The sequence below is a fragment of the Lygodium microphyllum genome, chromosome 9 (genome assembly GCF_053477565.2).
Source record: "Lygodium microphyllum isolate KBCC chromosome 9, Lygodium_microphyllum_v1.1.10, whole genome shotgun sequence".
NCBI lineage: Eukaryota > Viridiplantae > Streptophyta > Polypodiopsida > Schizaeales > Lygodiaceae > Lygodium > Lygodium microphyllum.
Window position 1 is genome coordinate 137,804,029 of NC_141143.1, and position 20,617 is coordinate 137,824,645.

At 42.0% G+C, this 20,617-nt stretch overlaps 1 protein-coding gene across 2 annotated transcripts; it reads right to left on the bottom strand.

Annotated features, from left to right (window-relative positions):
- Positions 1-257: 257 nt before the first annotated feature.
- Positions 258-18,389, bottom strand: LOC148031628 (uncharacterized). Of its 2 annotated transcripts, none has more exons than XM_087685209.1 (4): positions 18,183-18,389; positions 1,475-2,409; positions 567-1,188; positions 258-466 (listed from the first exon to the last, which is right to left on the bottom strand). In XM_087685209.1, the coding sequence occupies exons 2-4, from the start codon at positions 2,406-2,408 to the stop codon at positions 430-432; spliced, it is 1,593 nt and encodes a 530-aa protein (XP_087541335.1). In that variant the 5' UTR covers position 2,409; positions 18,183-18,389; the 3' UTR covers positions 258-429. The 2 variants fall into 2 exon arrangements, with proteins under 2 accessions (XP_087541335.1, XP_087541334.1); XM_087685208.1 differs by lacking the exon at positions 18,183-18,389 and adding an exon at positions 17,771-18,127.
- Positions 18,390-20,617: the final 2,228 nt, after the last annotated feature.

Sequence of the window (20,617 nt, forward strand, 5' to 3'; positions counted from 1 at the left end):
AAGGACTATTAGTAGCTTAAAATACGGTCTGTAAATATATGTTCACCACTCCCATCGCAATTTATGCAATTAATGCTTGCTGATATTAACATTGATTATATTATCTATCTAGAAAAAGTTGCATAGACAAATCAGGAAGCAGAAAAATATGTTTTTGCTTTTTGGGCACTAACGTTTGCTAATGAGAGAGAAAACTTCTTTCAGCATTAGTTTGTTCTCAAGAGATTATCACATGACAACACAGACACTTTAAGCAGTTAGAAACTTGCCAGAAAGTAAAGGCACATAACTGTTTACCAAGATGCTGTACAAAATGTGAACCAGTAAGGTTGGCTGTAGATGGTAAGTTTTCGATCCACACATAAATATAAAACAAAGTACAATGGCGTAAGTTCAATCAGGACTTGGAACCATGAGGTGCAACCATGATTAGTGCCGATAGTCCTGCAGATGATCTTTGTTTTTCCTGCCATTCAAAGTAAAAGCAAACTTTAGTGCATGTTCTGAGATGGGTACTTCAAATCCAAGCAACATTTATGAAATAAGTCATGATGAATTCCACCAACCTATAGCACTTCTTTCCGTATTTGCAGAGTGGTCTTCCATCCTCTTGTTTTTCCTTCCGTTTCTGCACTTTTGTTTTATGGACTTCTTCTTCCTCCAAATCATCACCTTCATTGTCATAGGTGCCATTGTCATCCTCATTATTGAGATCATCATCACTGTTGTCATCGTCATCCTGGTCCTCCTCTTCTTCTTCATCAGGTAGCCCCTCATCCTGTTGCATTTCATCCTCGTCATCATTGCCATCATTTACTATAAATCCTCCCAAAGTCTCATCCTCATCATCCTCATTCTGGTTCTGTGCTTTGCTGCTTCCTGTAGGAGCCATATCGGATGAACTTGTTCCCTGCGATCGAAGGCTCAATTTAGATCTACGTTTTGATTTTTTGGCACTTGCTATAGCTAACTTTTCATCCTGATTTTCTCCAATCCATTCCTCGTCATCCTCATCTCTGCTGTGCTTTTTACTTGAACTCCAAGGTGTATGTCGACTCTTCTTTACATTCTCCTCTTCATCTAGATCGCTATTTGTTTTTGACGATAGCCAATGCCATTTGGTTCTGCCCATCTTGTGACTTTGATTATATTGCTCAAACTCTGAGCCCTCAACGAGGAAGCCAAACTCTGTTCAAACACACACACAAAAAGCATTATCACAAAGTATGGAACCAAAACTCAAGTTACTTCAAGACCGAATCATCAGTAGATTCAATGGTCAAACTCTAAAAAACCAAGCTGTGTTTAAACATCAAAAGTAAAACACCTCATGTACCTCAAAAACTGGTACTTGTTTAGGTCAAAGGCACACTTGAGAAACATTAGAAACATGATATTTCTGTACCAGCTGCAAAAAACCGTTAAAGGTGAGAAACATGGTCCACAACATTACAAGCTCAGTTGATTACCGTACCTTTTACTGGATCAATGTCCCGTGTGGCAGCAACAATTTCATCTGCTTCCAGATCATCAAGAAGCTTCACAATACTGGAAGCCCCTACTGAGTCCTTAGAGCTTCCGTTGACATCCTTTTCTTGAGCAGAAGGTTTGACAGACCTTGAAGTCCCAACAGGCTCAGGTTGGAAACTATCATCATTGCCCTGTACTTGCTGTTGCTTCTGAAGACGACGCTCGTGAGTCCTTTTCTGTCGCCTGGCTACTGCTGCTGCAATGCATTCCTCTTCTTCCTTGACAGCAAGTTCCTCTTTATCCTGCGATTGATGCACATTCTCTTCATTCTTAGTTAATGCAATATCTTGTTGCTTGACCTCTTTCCCCTTCTTTTGGGCTTTCCATTGTGCCATCAAATCATCCTCAGCAGCTTGATCAGTAATGCCGCCCTGTAATGGTTTTTCATCCTTCAGCGAAGTTCCTGTCGGACTCGCACCTTTCACACACTGCCCTCCTTCCTTTGACAATATCCCTGATGTGCTGCCAGATCCCTCTATAAAACAAAGAGCAGGACCATTTCCTTTTTCACTACCTTCCTTCACTGTAAAGAAGATTGGTGACCTTATCGATAATGAAATTTTATCTCCAACTGACAGAACATCTGCTTCACCTTTCTTCAAAAGTATCACTTCATATGCACTTTTCTTCCCAGCCAAACTTGAGCCCTCTTGTTGACTGTGATGAGCTATACAAACTGGATTTGGTCCTAAAACTCGAACTTTCAACTTGACAGGACCAATAAAGTCATCTTTTGAGCCCTTATCCTCCAGCTCAAGTGCAATTTGATGTCGAGAGACCGTACGATCTTGACTAGCTATTCCTGGTCCTCTCCCCAGCTCTTTCTTGCATCCCCTTGGAATAAAAACAACACACCCATCATCTGCTTCCAACTCCATCCTGCAGCCATGGTGAACTATCAGAACCCAACCTAAACCTGTGCTTTGTAGGAGCATGCCAGCCTCTTGTAAACAGTCTTTTAAAGTTAAAAAACCAGGCCCAAATTACTCGTACAGTGCACTTGCATAAATAAGCCCACAACAAATTCTGCTCATGTGACTGAAACAGATACACACTGTTTCTACGATAGATGAGGTTAAATGTCAAGCATGCACTAACCAACCAAAATGTTGTCACAGATTTTTCTTTCTTCCATTGTTTCTATTCCAATATGGGAAGAGAAAAGTTCAATGAGTAAGCACTTCAACAAGAATTCCATGTTGAGAGAAAGCGAGAGATTAACATCTGCAAAAGGCCAATGTGGCCTATGACACAAAATCAAAGTCCATCCGCATCAATTGTGGTCTCATCATGGGAGAGAGTGTGTGTGCACGTGCGCGCGTGCGTGTGTGTGTGTGTGTGTGTGTGTGAAACCGCCTTCCTATTGGGCAAGGGTGGTAGATGACCTGACTTTAACTCAAATTACAAAAAGAATCAAATTCACAAAACTGAAAATACAAACATTACCAATTAATCTTGTGGACAACCAAGACCTAGTTGGGCCCAACAACTGGCGCCCCTTGTGGTATTTCTTTAACTTGTATTGCACTAAATTGAAGTGCACAAATATGGGCTGATCTCCTTCAATCTTCGATACATTGGCTGTCATAAATGACCAGCCACTCTTAAATCCAATTTGCCCCTTGATTGAGCTTTAGTCCAGGCACAAATGGGTCTTCAAACTCTTGCAATCAGGCCACCAAAGTGGAGAATGGGCTCACCCCTCTGATCAGCTTTAATTTCTGTACCTACTGCTGCTGCACCAAGTTTAGGGTCTTCAGTTAATGGGCACAAGTCCCCAAGTGGCTAAGAAACCCTGATTTCTAATGTAAATTAGGGTTTTTGCAGCAATTTCTTCGATTGCTCTTCATCCCAAGCTAGGAATGGCTGAGAACTATTGAGCAATTGACTAGAGATGAGAAAGAAAGCTAAGAAGACAGAAATTTCAGAAATCTGCTGCCAAAATTGGCTCAAATCTGCTGCTTTCCTGCTGGAAATGGCTGGTCAGCTACAGCCCACCTTCAACAGGTGCTCCAAAATGCAGTCACCTGCCCCCTATGGACCCAATATCTATTGTCGCCTCCTTGTAGATAGCCTTTTGGGGCTATCACCTGCTGCTGATCCGCTCCCTCCTAGCTGCAAATGGCTTTTCTCAGCTGGTGCCTGCTGTCTACAGCCACTCTCCTATCTCTCATAGCCTCCACAATACTTTGATTGGCTGAAATGACCCTCAGGCAACCCCCATCAGCCTTTCCCCTAGCTTGCATGTTGGCCACTTTGCAACTTCTTTCGCCACTTGGCAACCTTCTAATTGTAGCTTCCAACATTAATTGCTTAATTTTCAATATCTAATTTATAAAAATTAATTAATTTGTCATTTGTCGTTGGTCAAGAACTAGCTAGTACCCATTCACATTTATTGTGCTAACCATCATGGAACATTTAATTGTTTCAATATTAATTGGCCTAGGACTAGTACCCATTCACATTTATTGTGCTAACCTTCATGGAGCATTTAATTGTTTCAATATTAATTGGCCTAGGACTAATAGTAATTAATTAATTAATGCCTAGTCCCAATGTCACCACCCGACATTTTATAGGTCAAATTAATACCCAAACTAACATTACACACCCACAAGTACCTATCTAACATAACTTTATACAACTTTTGCCAATGTCACCCACTGCTCACTTGGGTTACTTAGGTCATCACCGTGACTTAACTGACTTGCACTTCACATGCACCTCACATGTCCCCAACTTAATAATGCCAAAGCTTAGCATTAAAAGTACACATCCTTGTGACAAATAGGCAACCACAGAGAGAGAGAGAGAGAGAGAGAGAGAGAGAGAGAGCATAAAGCAATGGCCATTTGGAGATTGTGGTTTAGTTTGAAGTCTCTACATTAATGCACAAAAGTCCATTCTCAGCAATTGTATAGAAAGACCAACATGTTTTAGTGTCACATAAATTAAAGCATTAATACATTAGTATACCATGAAAGATTTTGGATTGTAGCCTTGAGTAACTTGTAAAACCTGTACATACACAATTGGGGGCATGGCTAATAGCACATGAAGTGATACATGCAACCAAGGGCTTACACCATTTGAAATACATACTCCAAATAAATGTATGCATAAGAGGCTAAAGTAGATGATGTGGCAAGCATGCACCACAATTGCTAAATAATGTAATTAATCACAAAAATAGTCATGTCAAGGCTAGGTTATGAATTGTGCAGCTGACACACTTGTCTCTCTTTATGCAACTGCTAAAACCCTAATTTGTGCATGCACACATACATAGAAATCTAATTTGTGTAAAGCAATGGCAATTTGGCTCAAATGTCTAGATAGTGTACAAAAGTCCATTCTCATCAATTGCACAAAGAGAGCTACATGCTTTGGTGTCACATAAATTAAAGTGTTAATTAATTAGTATGATATTTATGGGAAAACATTTTAAATATTGTGACTATGTGTATGTGATACATGTAATGAAAGGCTTTGGCCATTTAAAACGCAAACTCCATCCAAGTAATGTGTATGCAAAGAGGCTAAAGCCGAATAAGTGGGTGATGTGGCAAGAATGCACCACACTTAATAAGTTAATGTAATCGTGTAGTTCACACATTGTCTATCTTCTTCTCTTCACTATGCAATTGCTGAAACCCTAATTTACAGATAAGGCCAGCAAGTAGTAAACTTCTATTTTACATTAGTAACCAAGCAGCAAGACCTGGGGGAAGGGATATGATTTTTTAAAATTATGTGAAAAATGCAAAAATGGTGAGAGGGCACAACGGAAGAGGAACACAGAGAGAAGGAGAAGAGAAAAGACAGCAGGAAGAAAAGAGAAATCTGCACTGAGTCTAAATGAATGCTAAATACAATGGCGGACCGATCAATCCCTGCACATAGCCCAAAGCATCAATAAGGGCACCAGATCATACTGGAAAATGATGAAAGCACTGGAGACAGTGATGACAAAGACTGTGATGGTAACGGTGACGGAGACAGAGTGTGCAGCCAACAGTCCTCAAAGAAGACGGAGAAGAATGCTGCAATCTGTGAGAGCACCTGCAAAAGACAGAAGAGAATGTGAGACCACCTGCAGAAGACAAAAGAGAATGATCTGCCCCAGCCAGACAGTGGCTTCTAATAAATAGCCAAAATATGCTGAAACTGGCCAACCAGCAGCTGGACAACTGCATTTAATGCAGTCCAATTGCCATCTAGGCAGTGAAAATGATGACATGGCAACTGCTGGGCAAATTGCAGCAGTCTGGAGCTAGGCGAAGTAAGACAGGGCTGATCGGTGCATGGAATGCAAACAAAAGTGAATGACAAAAACAATCAAAGCTCCTTTGTCTCCATTAGACTTTGACGGAGTTCACAACCAGGTGATGCCTGACTGACAGAATCAAATGGTAGGCTAACACCCCCTCTCAAATTCTAGGAGTGTTTGAAGACCTAGCAACCTCATCTAATGAAGCATAGAAGCCCTTGGACAAAAGGCTTCATGAAGAGATTTGTTGCATTGTCCTCCATGGGACACTAGACCACTGCTGACACAGAATCCACAATCCGCTCGTAAACAGTGGCATTGAACCTCAATGTGCTTCATGTGAGCATGAAACACAAGGTTCTTTGCCAAAGCCAAGGCACTTTGGTTATCAATGAAAAGCTGTGTGGATCCTATTTGTGGAACCAAACTGCCTCCATAGTTGAAGAACCAAGTGCTTAGTACTCACTCTCTGTGGGCAATAAGACCACAGTAGACCACTTCTTACTACTCCATGAGATAGCTCCCAATCCAAGGGAGACAGCATAACTTGTAGTGGATCGTCTCAACTCCACATCACCTACCCAATCTAAATCACTCCATCCAATAAGAGTAGCCCCCCCTCCATACATGATTCTGTAGGATCGAATCCCTTGTAAGTAGCGCAACATGTGCAAGGCAGCTAGCCAGTAGGCCAAAGTAGGAATCTTTATGAAAAAAGACAACAATTCCACTATTGAAGAGACGTTTGGCCTGATATGAATAATCCAAATCAAAGAACCGACAAGAAACTTGTAACGGGTAGCATCTGATAGGGGTCCTTCAATTGCCACGAGCTTGGATTCGGGGTCCATGGGGCAAGAAATAGGCCGACACTTGGCCATACCAGACTCCAACACAAGCTCAAGGATGTATCTATGCTGGGAGATGAAGGTGCCCTGTGCCATCTGATAGATCTCCAGACCAAGGAAGAAGTGAAAGGTAATTTTCAGCATATGTTGGGCATATGGAATGGTTGAGCAACAGTGCACAATGTTGTGTTAACTATGATGCCTTGCAGAAATTCCAATCCACTATTTTGCTTTTGATGCATTTGTCAGTGCAATCGAGGACGATTGCAAGGATTTTAAGGGGAAGGACTGTCATGAGGACATGTATTTTTGAAACCTCACTCAACATGTGGATTAATTTTTTATCACATGGTTAAGTAAATGTTGCACATATGAGGTGTAACTAGGGTTAGAATAAATTTACAAGCCCGGGACCCGAGGAAATCACGGGATGTCAAAGGAAAAAGTTGCTATAAGTTATGCTGCACAAGTACTTAGTGGTATTTGGTGCCAATTGTTGGCCTAGGTCATTCATTTGGCCATAACTTTCAGTCGGTGACACTAGAGAAGTGGCATTTAATGGTACCTAACGCCAATCTAATGGTCAAAGATTGCGCAAAGACACTCGGAAATAGAAATTGCCTAGCCAATTTAAGTATTTGCTAGTCAGATTATTTTTCAGGGCATCGAAATAATTATTAGATTAATTTGCAATATATAAAGACTGAAAATTAATATTTAATTATGGATAATGCTGAAAAAACCATTTGGGAAGCCGACCACTTGTCAAAAATGCCCATACAAGACTAAAAAACGTTTTTAGAGACTGGAGAGAGGCATTTTAGTGTATTCAGCCTGCAAAAGAGAGGGAGGAGATACTACTAGTCCGATTTGCAGCCATCGGAGGACCTTTTGAGGCAAGTAGGGGTAGGAGAAGACCAATCAACAGCAAGTGACAGCATCTACAAGCTGTTGATATAGGGCAACAGCAGTAAATGACTGGTTTTCTTCAGTTCTTTGCATCTACAATCTCTTGAGACAGGGCAACAGTAGTAAATGATGGATTTTCTTTGGTTCTTCACGAAGAAAGTCTGAATTTTCTCTCCTTAGCATTTTCTCTCATCTCCTAACCTTTCTACAGCCTTGCTCTGTAAATTACAGCATTGAGTTCACCAAAGACTGAGAAATTTCAGATTTCTCTACTGTAAACCCTAATCGACAGCAAAAATTAGGGTTTAGCAGCAGCCTCGGAAAGCATGCCCAAAATTGAAAGCTCCAAGACTTGGACTCAATAGGGCTGAAGCTGTTTTTAGTCAAATTCAAGTGGAGGAACCAAAAAATCAATGAATTTGGAGCATTTCCCATCTCCATCGAGATGGGTAAAGGCCAATTGACTATCCGAATCAAGGGGTAAATCAGATTGAAGACTTAGGTGATTTTGGACAAGAAGGGGAGTTGGAATACCGAAAGGGATTGGGAGAATGCCATTGTACATTAACCTCTTCTTCGATTAAGTTAAATAAATATCAAAAGAGGCGCCAGTTTTGTAGCCAACAAGATATCCATTGTCCAAGATTATAAGTTAATTTACATTTCTCAATTTTGTGATAAATGTTATTGCTATAACTAAGTCCTAATTAGGGAATTACCACCCATCCACACAAGGAAGATTGGTTACACGTGCCACAACTCCCACTGCAAATGCTATGTCTGGATGAGTGTCTATCATGGTATACATCGAACTACCCACCATGGATACATAAGGGATCTTGGCTATCTTAGCCTTCTACTTATCAGACTATGGACAAACTGGCCTAACTAACCTTCACATGAGAAGGTAAAGAACAATCAATAGACTCAACATCCTATATATGAAACTGCTCAAAAAACTTCTAGATATACACCTTCTGCGAGAAGTAAAGGAGACTCTTTAAGCGATCTCATGTGACGAGCATCCCAAGTATATGTGAGGCATATTCCATGTCTTTCACCTCAAAGCTCTTCTTGAGTTGACTTTTCAGAGCATCCAGCTCATCAGGAGCTCTTCTAACAATCAACATGTCATCCACATAGAGGGCCAAAATCAAAAGACTGCCATCACAAGCCTTCTTCGTGTATAAACATGGATGCATATCACTGTGTCTATAGCCTTGTGAATGCATAAAAGCGTCAAACTTGTGGTACTGTTCCCTAGGTGCCTACTAAAGGCCATAAAGGCTCTTTCTCAATCTGCACACTAGGTGTTCCTTGCCTTTGCCCTCAAAGCCCTTAGGCTACTGCATATAAATCTCCTCATGCAAGTCCCCATGTAGAAAAGCTGTCTTAACATCCATTTGATAAAGATCCAGATCTAACCAAGCAACCAATGCTAAAACCACGGATAAGGTAGTCATCTTGACTACAGGAGAAAAGACTTCCTCGAAGTCAACACCATGCTCCTGTTTGAAACCCTCAGCAACTAATCTGGCCTTATAGGCAGGCTTGGGGCGTCCAGGGGTGCTCTTCAACTTATACACCCACTTGCATGGCAATACACACTTTCCACCAAGCAAAGGAACCAACTCCCATATATGATTTTTCTGTAAAGAGTCAAACTCTGACTCCATGGCCCTCTCCCAGGAGTGACTATCACCACAGCGTATGACCTCATCATAAGTGAGAGGCTCACCTGCATCTATCACCATCACATAATCAATGGAGGACTCAAACCGCTCAAAAGGACATCTGGCTCTAGCAAAACATCTCAAGGCAAGCTAAGGAGTCTGCACATTCTGTCTAACATCATGGTCATGGGCTATTGAAGCATCAGCTGCTACTACAGGCCGTCTAGCTGACTATACGAGAGAAGAAGGCTCCTCCTGAAAGATGACCCTACATATCTCGACTATCCGCTCGTGCTACTTATGCAACTTTTTCTCATGGAAAACTACATCATGGTTGCGGATGACTTTCCGAGCTTGTGGATCCCATAGGCGATAGCCCATCTCATTTGCATCCTCATAACCAAGAAAGATGCATTTCACGGACTTAGGATCTAACTTTGTGCGCTTGTCCTTGGGTACATGGCAAAAAGCCTCAACCAAAGACACGCAAATGATCATACGAGGGAGGTTTCCAGACCACACCTCCTCTACAACCTAAAAGTTAATAGAACTACAAGGAGATCGATTGATCAAGTGTATGATAGTAGTCACTACCTCAACCCAAACTATTGTGCTAGGCCTGCCTGGCTAAGCATACTACGGACCCTTTCCTATATTGTCCTATTCATGTGCTCAGCTATACCATTCTGGGGTGGGGTGTATAGAGGGGCGGTCAACTGACACTTAATACCCCTCTCATCACAAAACTTCTCAAAGGCTTTATAGACATACTCGCCCCCATTATCTGACTGTGGGCATTTCAATCTATACCCAAATTGGTTCTTAATCAATGCAAGCCAACATTGAAAGGTAGCCAAAATATTAAATTTCAGCTTTATGGGATATGCCCAAACCTTATATGAGTAATCATCAATAAATGTGACAAAGTACTTCGCACATCCTAAAGACTGACAGGGGATAGATCCACAAACATTAAAATGAACAAGAGCCAAAGGCACACCCATGCGCAAAGTGCCAAACTTCTTATGCGTACTACGTGTTAGACTGCCATGTAAACAATGATCACGACTCAAAACACTTATAGTCAAGGGACAGAAGATACTGCAAACGAGTAAGTATTTCCATTCCTTTTAAGGACATGTGCCCAAGGCAACGATACCAAAGAGATACATGTGGAAGTGTAACCATAGACAAAACATAATCTACGGATCCAAATACAACTAAGGGATATAAAGTGTCAGACTTAGCACCATATGCCAAAACAAGGTTCCCACAAGAGATCTTCCATGAAGAATCCCTGAAGGAAACAAATTAATCCTTATCATCGAGTGTGCCAACAAAGATAAGACTCTTTGTGAGAGCCGATACATGTCAAACATTATGTAAAGTAAATATACTACATGAACCAAACTGCAGCCGAATATCACCAATACCAACTATCTACCATGCCAAGTCATTCCCCAAACTGACAAATCCAGTCATACCACGATAGGAGTGGAACCACTCTCTATGAGAGGTCACATGAAAGGAATCCCCTAAATCCATCAACCAACACTAAGTAAAACCAAGCAAGGCATCAGACAACTATGACTCATCCAAAGAAGAAGCTTCCAGTATGTAATCATTATCAGTGTTAGGTTGCTGCACTACATTGATCTCTTCGATCTTAACACTGAACTTAGCAGAGACAATGCTGCGATCATTAAACTTGTCTTGCGCTTTCCCTTTGCTATTTTCCTTGTGCTTGTCATTGTGCATTTTATGGCACTGCGGCCTGATATGTCCTACTTTCCCACAATAATGGCATGTCAAATCAGACTTACGCCCACGAGACTTACTGCAAGACTATCCATGGGACTTGGAATGAGACTTCTGCGAGTCTCTACCATGGCGGTCATTCCCACTCTTGCCATCATGGCGACCCCGAATAATCAAAGTATGAGAAGTACGAGAAACATCCACATTCTTCCTATTGATCTCCTTTGTCAGGAGTGCACCATCTACATCAAACAATTTCAGCCCATTCTCGGGCATATTTGCACACGTAGCAGTAGGGAATGTGTCCCAAGACTCAGGCAATGTGACCAACAAAAACAAAGGAACCGCTCTCAAGGCTTTTTTACTTGTCACAAAAGGAGTATATCTAGAAGGTCCTTGAGTGGTTTCATAAGCACGATGTTAAGCCTATTGACTGTCCTTTGCCTTCTCATGTAAAGGTGAGCCAGGCCAATTGTCCGCAATCTGATGAGCAGAAGGCTGCGATAGCCAAGATTCCTTATGCATCCGCAGTGGGCAGTTTGATGTATGCCATGATAGCCACTCAACTTGACATAGCTTTTGCAGTGAAAATTGTGGCACGCTATATGGCTACACGTAGCAGGCAGCATTGGGATGCCATCAAGGGTATCATGAGATACCTGAAGGACACAGCAGATATGTGCATATTTTATGGTGGCCAAGATAAAGGAGTCATGGGATACACTGACTCTGATTATGCAGGACATGCAGACAGTAGAAAATCCACCTCTGGCTATATGTTTACCTTTGCTGGGGATGCTTTTCTTGGATGTCCAAGGTGCAAAAATGTATGGCACTCTACTACAAAGGCCAAGTATGTTGCAGCCATTGAGGCTCGCAAGGAGGCTCTCTTGTTAGACCGTCCAGTAGCAGACCTTGGTATAATTGACATGGTTCCTACACTGCATTCAGATTCTATGAGTGCTATCCAATTAGCCAAGAATCCGGTCTTCCATGCGAAGACGAAGCACATTGAGGTGCGGTACCACTTTATCAGAGAGGTTATTGTGGACAAGTCTGTTGATCTTGTCAAGATCTCAACTGACCAAAATCCTACAAATCTACTCACGAAAAGTCTCTCAGTAGAGCGTTTTATCTTCCTTAGGAAATTGATGGGCGTTGGATGAGATGACCTCTATTCCTCATCCTGTTGTACTCTATGTAAACATTATACTTTGTCTTTTTTTTTCTTATTCCCTCTTCACTCGAGACACATTTGCCTTTAAGTGGGAGATTGTTGGGGGTAAAGACGCTTGTGCCTAGCCGCCCATGTATTAATACACTGGCAATACCTGCACTTGCATACTGTAGGCTACGGCGCCTATCACTGTCACTTTATTCTTTATTCTTTCAATGATATTTGAATAAAGAGAAGGCCGGTCACACATTCTGATTGTTGGAGTTCCCACATCTTAAGTCTCTCTCTCTTGCTCTCTTGCTCCATCCGCCGTAGCTCACACCTCTCTTGCTTCCACTTGATCACGCTTCCACTTCGGCTTCTCCTTTCAAGTGTCAAGTTTAAAGTGAGTGATCAAATCAGCCCACTATAGGGTAACTGCATCCAATACATATCAAGAGAGTATGTACATGAAGTAAGTGTCCCACACTCTCAGTGAAAGTAAGCTCAAGCTTAACTCCATAAATCCAAAGCTCTATGTAACATCCAAAGTAGCGTAGGTAATTTCCATTGGAGCAATATTAAATGTCAAATGAGCAATGCAAGCTCAAAAAATCAAGTACATGACATCCGAGTATCCAAGATACATGAAGCATAGGCTAGGAGCATAAAACCTAATAGATTCTTCAAGCCCGTAACTACGTAAGCCACTAAACCAAGATATCTAACCATAGCCAAGATCAATGTAGTGGAGCCCAAATCTCAGTTTAAAAGCATGCCATAGCATATTGGGAGATATACATTACAACCGAAGTAGTAGTACAACCACTGAGTATCCTATAAAGCATCAATAAGCATTAGGTATAAGCTTCCTAAAACAAAAACACAAATATGATCATACAACAAAGCACAAACTGATAGCAGAACACAATTAGAGTTAGGATAAATCGAATTCAATGAACACAATGAATAATCTGAAATGAATGAATTTGAATAATACAAAGCTCATACAATAAACACACTATGCAATGAATAAAATATTGAACCTTAAACTCTTGTGTCTCAAGGACCAAGGCAGAGATAATGAGTTGGAGAATGTCATACTCTAACAAATCCCAAAACACAACAAGACAACCTCCGAAGACGTCTGGTAGTAGCAAACACAACAATGTGGATATCAGATCTACATCAAACCGGTAGAGAAGAGAGAAAAGCTGAAAACGCTACCTCCAATATGTGGGTGCCAGGTAGATGAGCTCCAAGAAGGCAAAAACACAACAGATAGCGAGAAACGCAATAGTTAACTGTCACCACCAATTGGGGAAGGTCATCAAGCAGCAAATGCAGATGTAGACGCGTCCTAGATCAGCCAAGTAGACGCCTAACAGTAACACAGCCTTCTGAGTATGGTGGACAGCAGGTAACAACAGCAACAGGGCAGATCAGCAAGAAAATGGCTGCAAAACAAGCACCACTGAGTAGTAGACAAGTTGGAGCAACTTCGGCTAAGATGTCCACTCCAAATGGGGTGTGGGCAATAAAGCTCTCGCACACTATAAAACCGAGATTGGACTAAGTGGGAGGGCAAGCTATCTATCTATAGAATGTTTGGAGCCTCCCAAATTAGAATTTACATGTGGAACACTGAAACTCTGTCGAACCGCATCTGCTTTATAAGAAACTATTTAAAATTCATTAATTAACTTGAGTTTTGGGACTATTTTATTAAGGTTAATGATAATTTAGCTCAACATAGAAGAGCATTCAACAATCACAATATCAAGGATAAAGACCACATGGGTACCTAGCTACATCAAATCATGGACACAAAGAAGGTTGAAACCCAAATCTGAAAAATAAATGACTTTGGCCATTGAGACTTAATGATCGAGCAAAAGGGAAATGGTCCCCACTCCACACACTAGTATGGAAGAGTTGTCACCAATGGTGATTAAACCCCCTCTAGAATGAAGACGTTGAAGCCAATCTTGACAATAAGTCATATGGGAAGTGGCTCCACTATCAATGAGCCACGGCTTCTCTTCAATAGTGGAGGAAGCAAGAGCAATATCCTCCATCTCAAATAGATAAGACAAAAACAAACTTTCTGGTGACAAGGGTAGCCTTCGAGTCCTTCAAATCATCCTTTGGCTTCAAATATGATGGATACTTCCACTAATACTTCTCGGGATGAGTGCCCTTCCCATAGTGTGGGCACTTGGGCTTAGACTTCTTCTCATCCTTTTTCTCGTCCTTCTTGTCAATCTGTTTCTTGTTATTATTTGCCTTTTGTTTCCCTTCTTGTTTTATGCTCCTATAACTGTAGTAAAAGCTTTAGAAGAGCCGGCGGCTCCACTTGCTCCTATCTCTTTAAGACGCTCATCATGCCCCAAGACAAGCGGGGCTAACTCCTCCCAAAGAAGAGTCTCACGTACTCTCCATGTCAAAGGCTAATGTAGAAAACATCCTGCTTGAAAGATGGCAATCGGGTAAGAAGGATCATGGCCATATCCTCCAAAGATATCGTCTATTTGAGGGACATAAGGTTGTCTCTCATATTCTCCATTTTGTTAATGTAATCCTTCATGGAAGAAGAGTCATCAACCGAAAGCACACGAAGTTTCTTCTCCAAGGATACGATGGGAAAATCTCTTCTGATAATAGAGAGAAGAAGACTTTATCCACACTTCTACCACCATCTTTAACATGCGCATATGAATAAGAACAGTGTCCCGAAGGCTCATAAAGAGAAAAGATCAAGCTCAAGAATTGACCCTATCCCAAAGGGCTACACGATCCATAGATGAGCCAATAGCGAAATCCTCCACAGGCCAAGGAATAGGGGTAGTAACACAAAAGCCCAAAGATCGAAGGTGTCAAGAATACACTCCACTCTGCAAGCCCAAAGGGAGTAATTTGATCCATCCAAATGGTTTTCTTTGGGGAGAGAAGGAAGAATGAGCACCTGAACAAAAGGCCCCACCATACACATTTGGGGACCAGAAGGACAAGCCCTATGTAAGGCATGAAGAGAGGGAGGAAGAGAGAGCTGCTCCGATCTATATGATCGGTCACGAAAGGGTTCCCGTTCAGAACGGGGCTTGAACCTTTGATCTTCGCAATGATTACGCAATCTATCAGAGGAAGTAGAAATAGGCCCCTCATTTGAGACATCAAAGCCTTGGAACCACTATCTTGAAACCTACAAATACACTGAATCTACTATGTTTGACTAAAGAAGAGCCCAAATAGAGAGAATAATCAACTACACTGCAAGAAAACAATTGTAGATGTCTTGTCTTTGTCAAAAGCACCTATAAAAAAATCTAAATTTTCTGTAGTAAACAATAGGCTGAAAATTTGTGTTTTCAGCAATAGGGTGGTCTTCTTTGAAAGAAACCTCCATGTCCTCACTTAGGCAATGATACCGTGTGAGAGTGTGCAACAGAAGAGAAACACAAACATGAGAAAAGGAGAAGAGAAAAGACAATAGAAAGAGGAGAAATCCGCACTAAATCTGAAACGAATGCTAAATACAATGGCGGACTAATCAATCTCTACACATAGCCTAAAGTATCAATGAGGGCACCGGATGAGGCTGGAAAATGATGACAACACCGGAGACAATGATTGTGATGGAGTTAGTGACGGAGTATGCAACCACTAATCCTTGGAGAAGACAAAGAAGAATGCTGCAATTGGTGAGAGCACCTACAAGAGACAAAAGTGAATGATCTATCCCAACTAGACAGTGGCTAATAAATAGCCAAAATGTGCTGAAATTGGCAAACCAACAGCTGGCCGACTGCATTTAATACAATCCACCACACAGTGGTGCTTCCATAAGCCTTCATAGCCACCAGGGCATTGCCTTTTAGGCAAGAATTTAAAATAGCCGGTTTAGCTTTTTGTATTCACACTGTCCCGCAAGTGGATATTTCGATTTCGGCCCCCTCAAGTGGTTGATTGCTGCCATCTGGAGCTATTTGCTGCACCCACTTCATCTAAAGTTGTCATTTGGATCAGCTAGTTGCTGCCCAGTCTGCGCCTAACTGGAGGTTGCTGCCCACGTATGTTTCCTATCCCAACAGCTTTCTACACCTATGTTTCTTGTTCCAGCAGCTCTCTACACCTGTATTTGCTGCCTGTAATGGCTGCCCTACTCTTAAACACTTCCAAGAAACACTCATTATCATCAACAGCTCCCATGTTTGCTGCCAGCAGGTTATTCCATCTATCTACATCTGTGTTTTCAGCTCAACAAGCCACCTTGCTGTTTCACAATTGTCCAGAGCTTTCTTAGGCTGCTGGTCATTAATCCATTCCAGTCAGATCTATGTTTTTGCTGATTCTCATATGATTTTACTGCTGCGAGCTTCATCAAAGTAGCTCTCATCTTCTTCGTCTCCGACAGCCCCCAACGATTACGCTTTGCTCCCTCCATTGCTATCCTTCACTTCTAGTAGCTTCCCCAACATCCCACTACTCGCACAATTGTGCTTTGCTCCCTACATAGAGCATCTTCATCAACATCTTGTGAAACTAGCCTTCTAAAATAATCTAAGAGCAATGATCATAAAATAACTTGCATGCATGAAATAAATCAGCAAATAAACAAAAGACCCACTACACAAGAGAGTAAGAACACTCCTACATAGTAAATGATACACAACCCCAAAGGTCTGTACCTCTTTCAATATTTCTTTGTCATTATTCAAAGCTTGCATGAATCACAAGTGACTTGTTGTCACAAACCAGCACTCTTAATCTCACCAACCTTGACCAAATGTATGATAAATGTGTCCATTCACACTCTAATAAGTATAATGTAGAAGAATACATGTTGTCCATAGTCCGATGACTTGCAAAAGTGACATTCAAGGTACAAAGTTGATCCGACACTCTTGCATGCTTCAAACAACATATAAAACATGTAGATATCTGCTCCAAATTGATTCGATCTGCTTTACATAGCCTCAACCCTGTTCATGTATCAATCCCAATGCTTTTCTTCAACTTTGCACACTCAATCCACTATCAAACTGAGTAAATTTAGACCTGCACTTCACATCCACATTGCTACCACAACAAACCAACATATTCAATTAACGTCCAAAAACAAAGGACAATTACTCTGATCCCTACAATATGCATTCCATTAGGTATACACCAACATTTGATTCCAATTTCATGGAGCACTTTGTTAGCAAATTAGTCAATTCATATATCAGTCTAAGTTGTGTTTTAGTGGGCTAAGCATTTCTTTTCCAAAGCTCATCAATGGACAGCAATTTCATCTATTCATTCATTCATTCATTATTCAATTATCTTCATTTTGCATTTTTAAACCACTATAGCAATTTGGGCACACATGGAGACTATCAGACTTGGTTAAAAATAAACCACCACTTTAGAAGAGCCAAATGAGGCTTGGCCATGTGACCTAAAAGGTTAATCTTACCATGATAAGACCCCCTGATACACCTTTTTCTTTTTCTTTTTCTGGTAGTTAATAGGAGGGCTACCAAAGTTGAACCGAAGTGAGAGAATTTATAATGACACATCATCGGCATGTAGGAAAATGTAACTTGCCCATGAGAGTCGGTTTACCAAGAACACCCACCTCTTTTGCAGGCATACCAGGGACATTCACGGCTCTTGTCGCTTCGAAAAAGTCCCCAAATTTGCCATAGCTACTCTCAACTCACGCAGCACATGATATGTCGATCACAGACTTAATGTATCCACACCGTCAGAAAAAACAGTGAACAATGAAATTTCACGCAATCGACTCGATGCCCGTTTTTTGTAGGCCATGAATCTGATGAGATACAGGCAACAACTGACATGAATTTATCGATTCTTTAGACTTCCTCGCAAAGCAGGGATGCGATGAATCCACCGTATAGCCGTATATTCTCGCTTGATTAGAACCTTTGGCATGGAAGGGGAATGCCCCTTGGAGTACCACGAAGCTTTTGGCTGCGATGGGAAAGAAGATACACAGAACAAGGCAGAGAGTGAGAGCAGCTGACCTTAGAGCTTGATGCGCATGCTGACACGATCCTCTGGTAGGGTAAGCCTGCTGCAAAATCTCGTGTCAAGGAGAATTTCCACGCCACTTGTCTTTGAGGTCCATCACTCGTGCTTTGGTTCGATCACTTCGCCAAGTGTCGCACGCCGACAAGACAAGGCCTATATCTTGGGTGGTGCGTGCAACCCTCGATACAACTCGCACATGAAGTACCACGGGGTGAAAAGAAGAAACTTGGTTATTCCTTTTCTTACGTGGAAGAGGAATCCTAGTTCTTTTCACTTGGCTGGGGTAGAAGCTCCTTAGATGTGTCTGTATGAACATTGAGACCCTGACCTCCTAAGAGAAGCTGAAGAGTGAGCAGCGGGTATCATTGGTATTGATAGTGGGGATTTAGTAATAGTACGAGTGACTACGTAGCAATTAAGAGGTAGTAATGACACATGTCATGGTCTAATCCACATGCAAACTAGGTTGGTCAAGAGAGCTAAGACAGAGGAGATGTCAACAGAGCAACCACCTAAGAAATCCAACTACAAGCAATCATCGGGGAAGCATGCAATGTGGATGTGGTAGAAATCAAAACGGTCCCTGCATCAGGACTAGGTAAAATGAAACACTAAGTGCAAGGTGAAGGCTATGGATGGAGCCAAGGTACACAAGGTGGCCATTTTCCTCCAGTTGGATAGAATCAAGCAACGCTATGTCATCCTCCTCACAACGGGAGTCTTCCTCTACTTCCTTAAAAGGCCCCTAGCAAAGCAAAGTTTTTGTGATAGTTTGAAGGAACCAACCAAGTCAAAGCAACGCTTGTTCAATTTCACTTCATCAGGAAAGGCTTCTTCCTTGAAATGCTCACATCCAAAGTGGAACATGACTAGATCTTGGCCTCCACAGTTGGCTTCAAAGGTAATCTTGTTTATACTCTTCCTTGGTCTTCTTCCTTCCCTCCTAAAGGGGTTCTTCTCCACGAATGCCTAGTGTGGATCACACTGTCAGACCTTTCTCCTTGGTTCGATGGTGAGGTGGCAACCGTTGCATTCTCACTTGGCAAAGTCCTCTACACACCTACTATCACAACAGCCCTGGGCCAGCTTAGAAGTGAGCATCGAGTGTGTATCTTGTGGAATAAGCGGAAAGAGTCCCCCTAACTTTCTCCAGCTTCAAGACACCTCTCGCATGGAAATCATACTCTCTGCTAAGTTTGCCCCCTTCCTAGACACATGTTATCTCTGCAAAGGAAGCAATCACTTTTCCCAAACATGTCCACTCAAAGAGCAAGAGGGCAAACTAGACGTTGAGAGTAAAGGAGCATGTGCACCATGAAGGTGGGGTTGTTTCTCTCAGAGGGGAGGGTGTTACAAAAAGCCATCCAGGAGAACACATTGTCATTGCAAATGTGTCTTCGCCACACTGGCTGACACTCATATCCGGGCACAGACTGAGGCACTTCAAAAACCTTATTTTGACAATACTCCGCATCCTCAGTGCCCTAGGGGGTGGGATTCTTCTCTCTTTCTTCCAGTTATTGTTGGTCTAGTCGACTTCCAAAGCCGATCACCTCTTCCATACTTTAAGAGGAAGGACTCTGCGTAGGCAGTTGGGGAGGAGGAAGCTAAAGTTAAAGGGATGCTTCTCTTTTTCTTGTCTCTTCCAGACTACGAATTCTATATGGAAGCTAGCCGACAAGTCACTTAGGCATGGTGGAAAAGGTGCGGACGTCTGTGCAATAGGCTTGGCCCTTAATCTCTGTCTAGCTTCTTCCACCATTTTCTTTCTCTTTTCCCTCAGGGTGATTTTTCTTTCCGCGAATGTGTATGTTAACTACTGCTATTCTTCAGAGTGGGGTAAAGGGGGTTGTGGGATCACTTCTTCTTCGAATCTGCCCATATCAAATTGCAGTTCAGCTTCACCCTTTTGGCGATCTTCTTGGTGTACCTCCTCTACAAACCCCAGTGCATCAGTCTCCTGGGGGGTTAGGCCAGCCAACAACAAAAACTTGTGTCGTTCATCAAGGCTCATCCCAACTGCAACGGGTTATGGTGGCATGTGTAGCCCTGCTTGCAAAGCTCTGCGTGCTATGCTTAGCTTCTTCTTTACCACCTCAGGGAACTCCCCTTCCTCCGTGTGAGTGGCATCCATCAGAGTATTCAGGAAAGCTCATTGTTGAGTATTGAAGCCCACTTGGGCTACCTTTGCTCTGCTTTCTGCTAAGACTTTTTTTTTTTCCACGAGAGCCAGGCAACGTGCCAAGGTCTTCACTCTTCGTTCATTTTGGCATGCCCACTCTTCGGCTCTCTTTTTTATCTCCTCCATACTTTCTCCTTGTCTTTATACCATGGCCATGAGTCTCTGCTCCTGGTCTTCCAATTTTTTGCTCATTCTGTCCTGCACTTATCTTTCAAGGCTCAACTTTTCGATCATGGTTTCCATCCC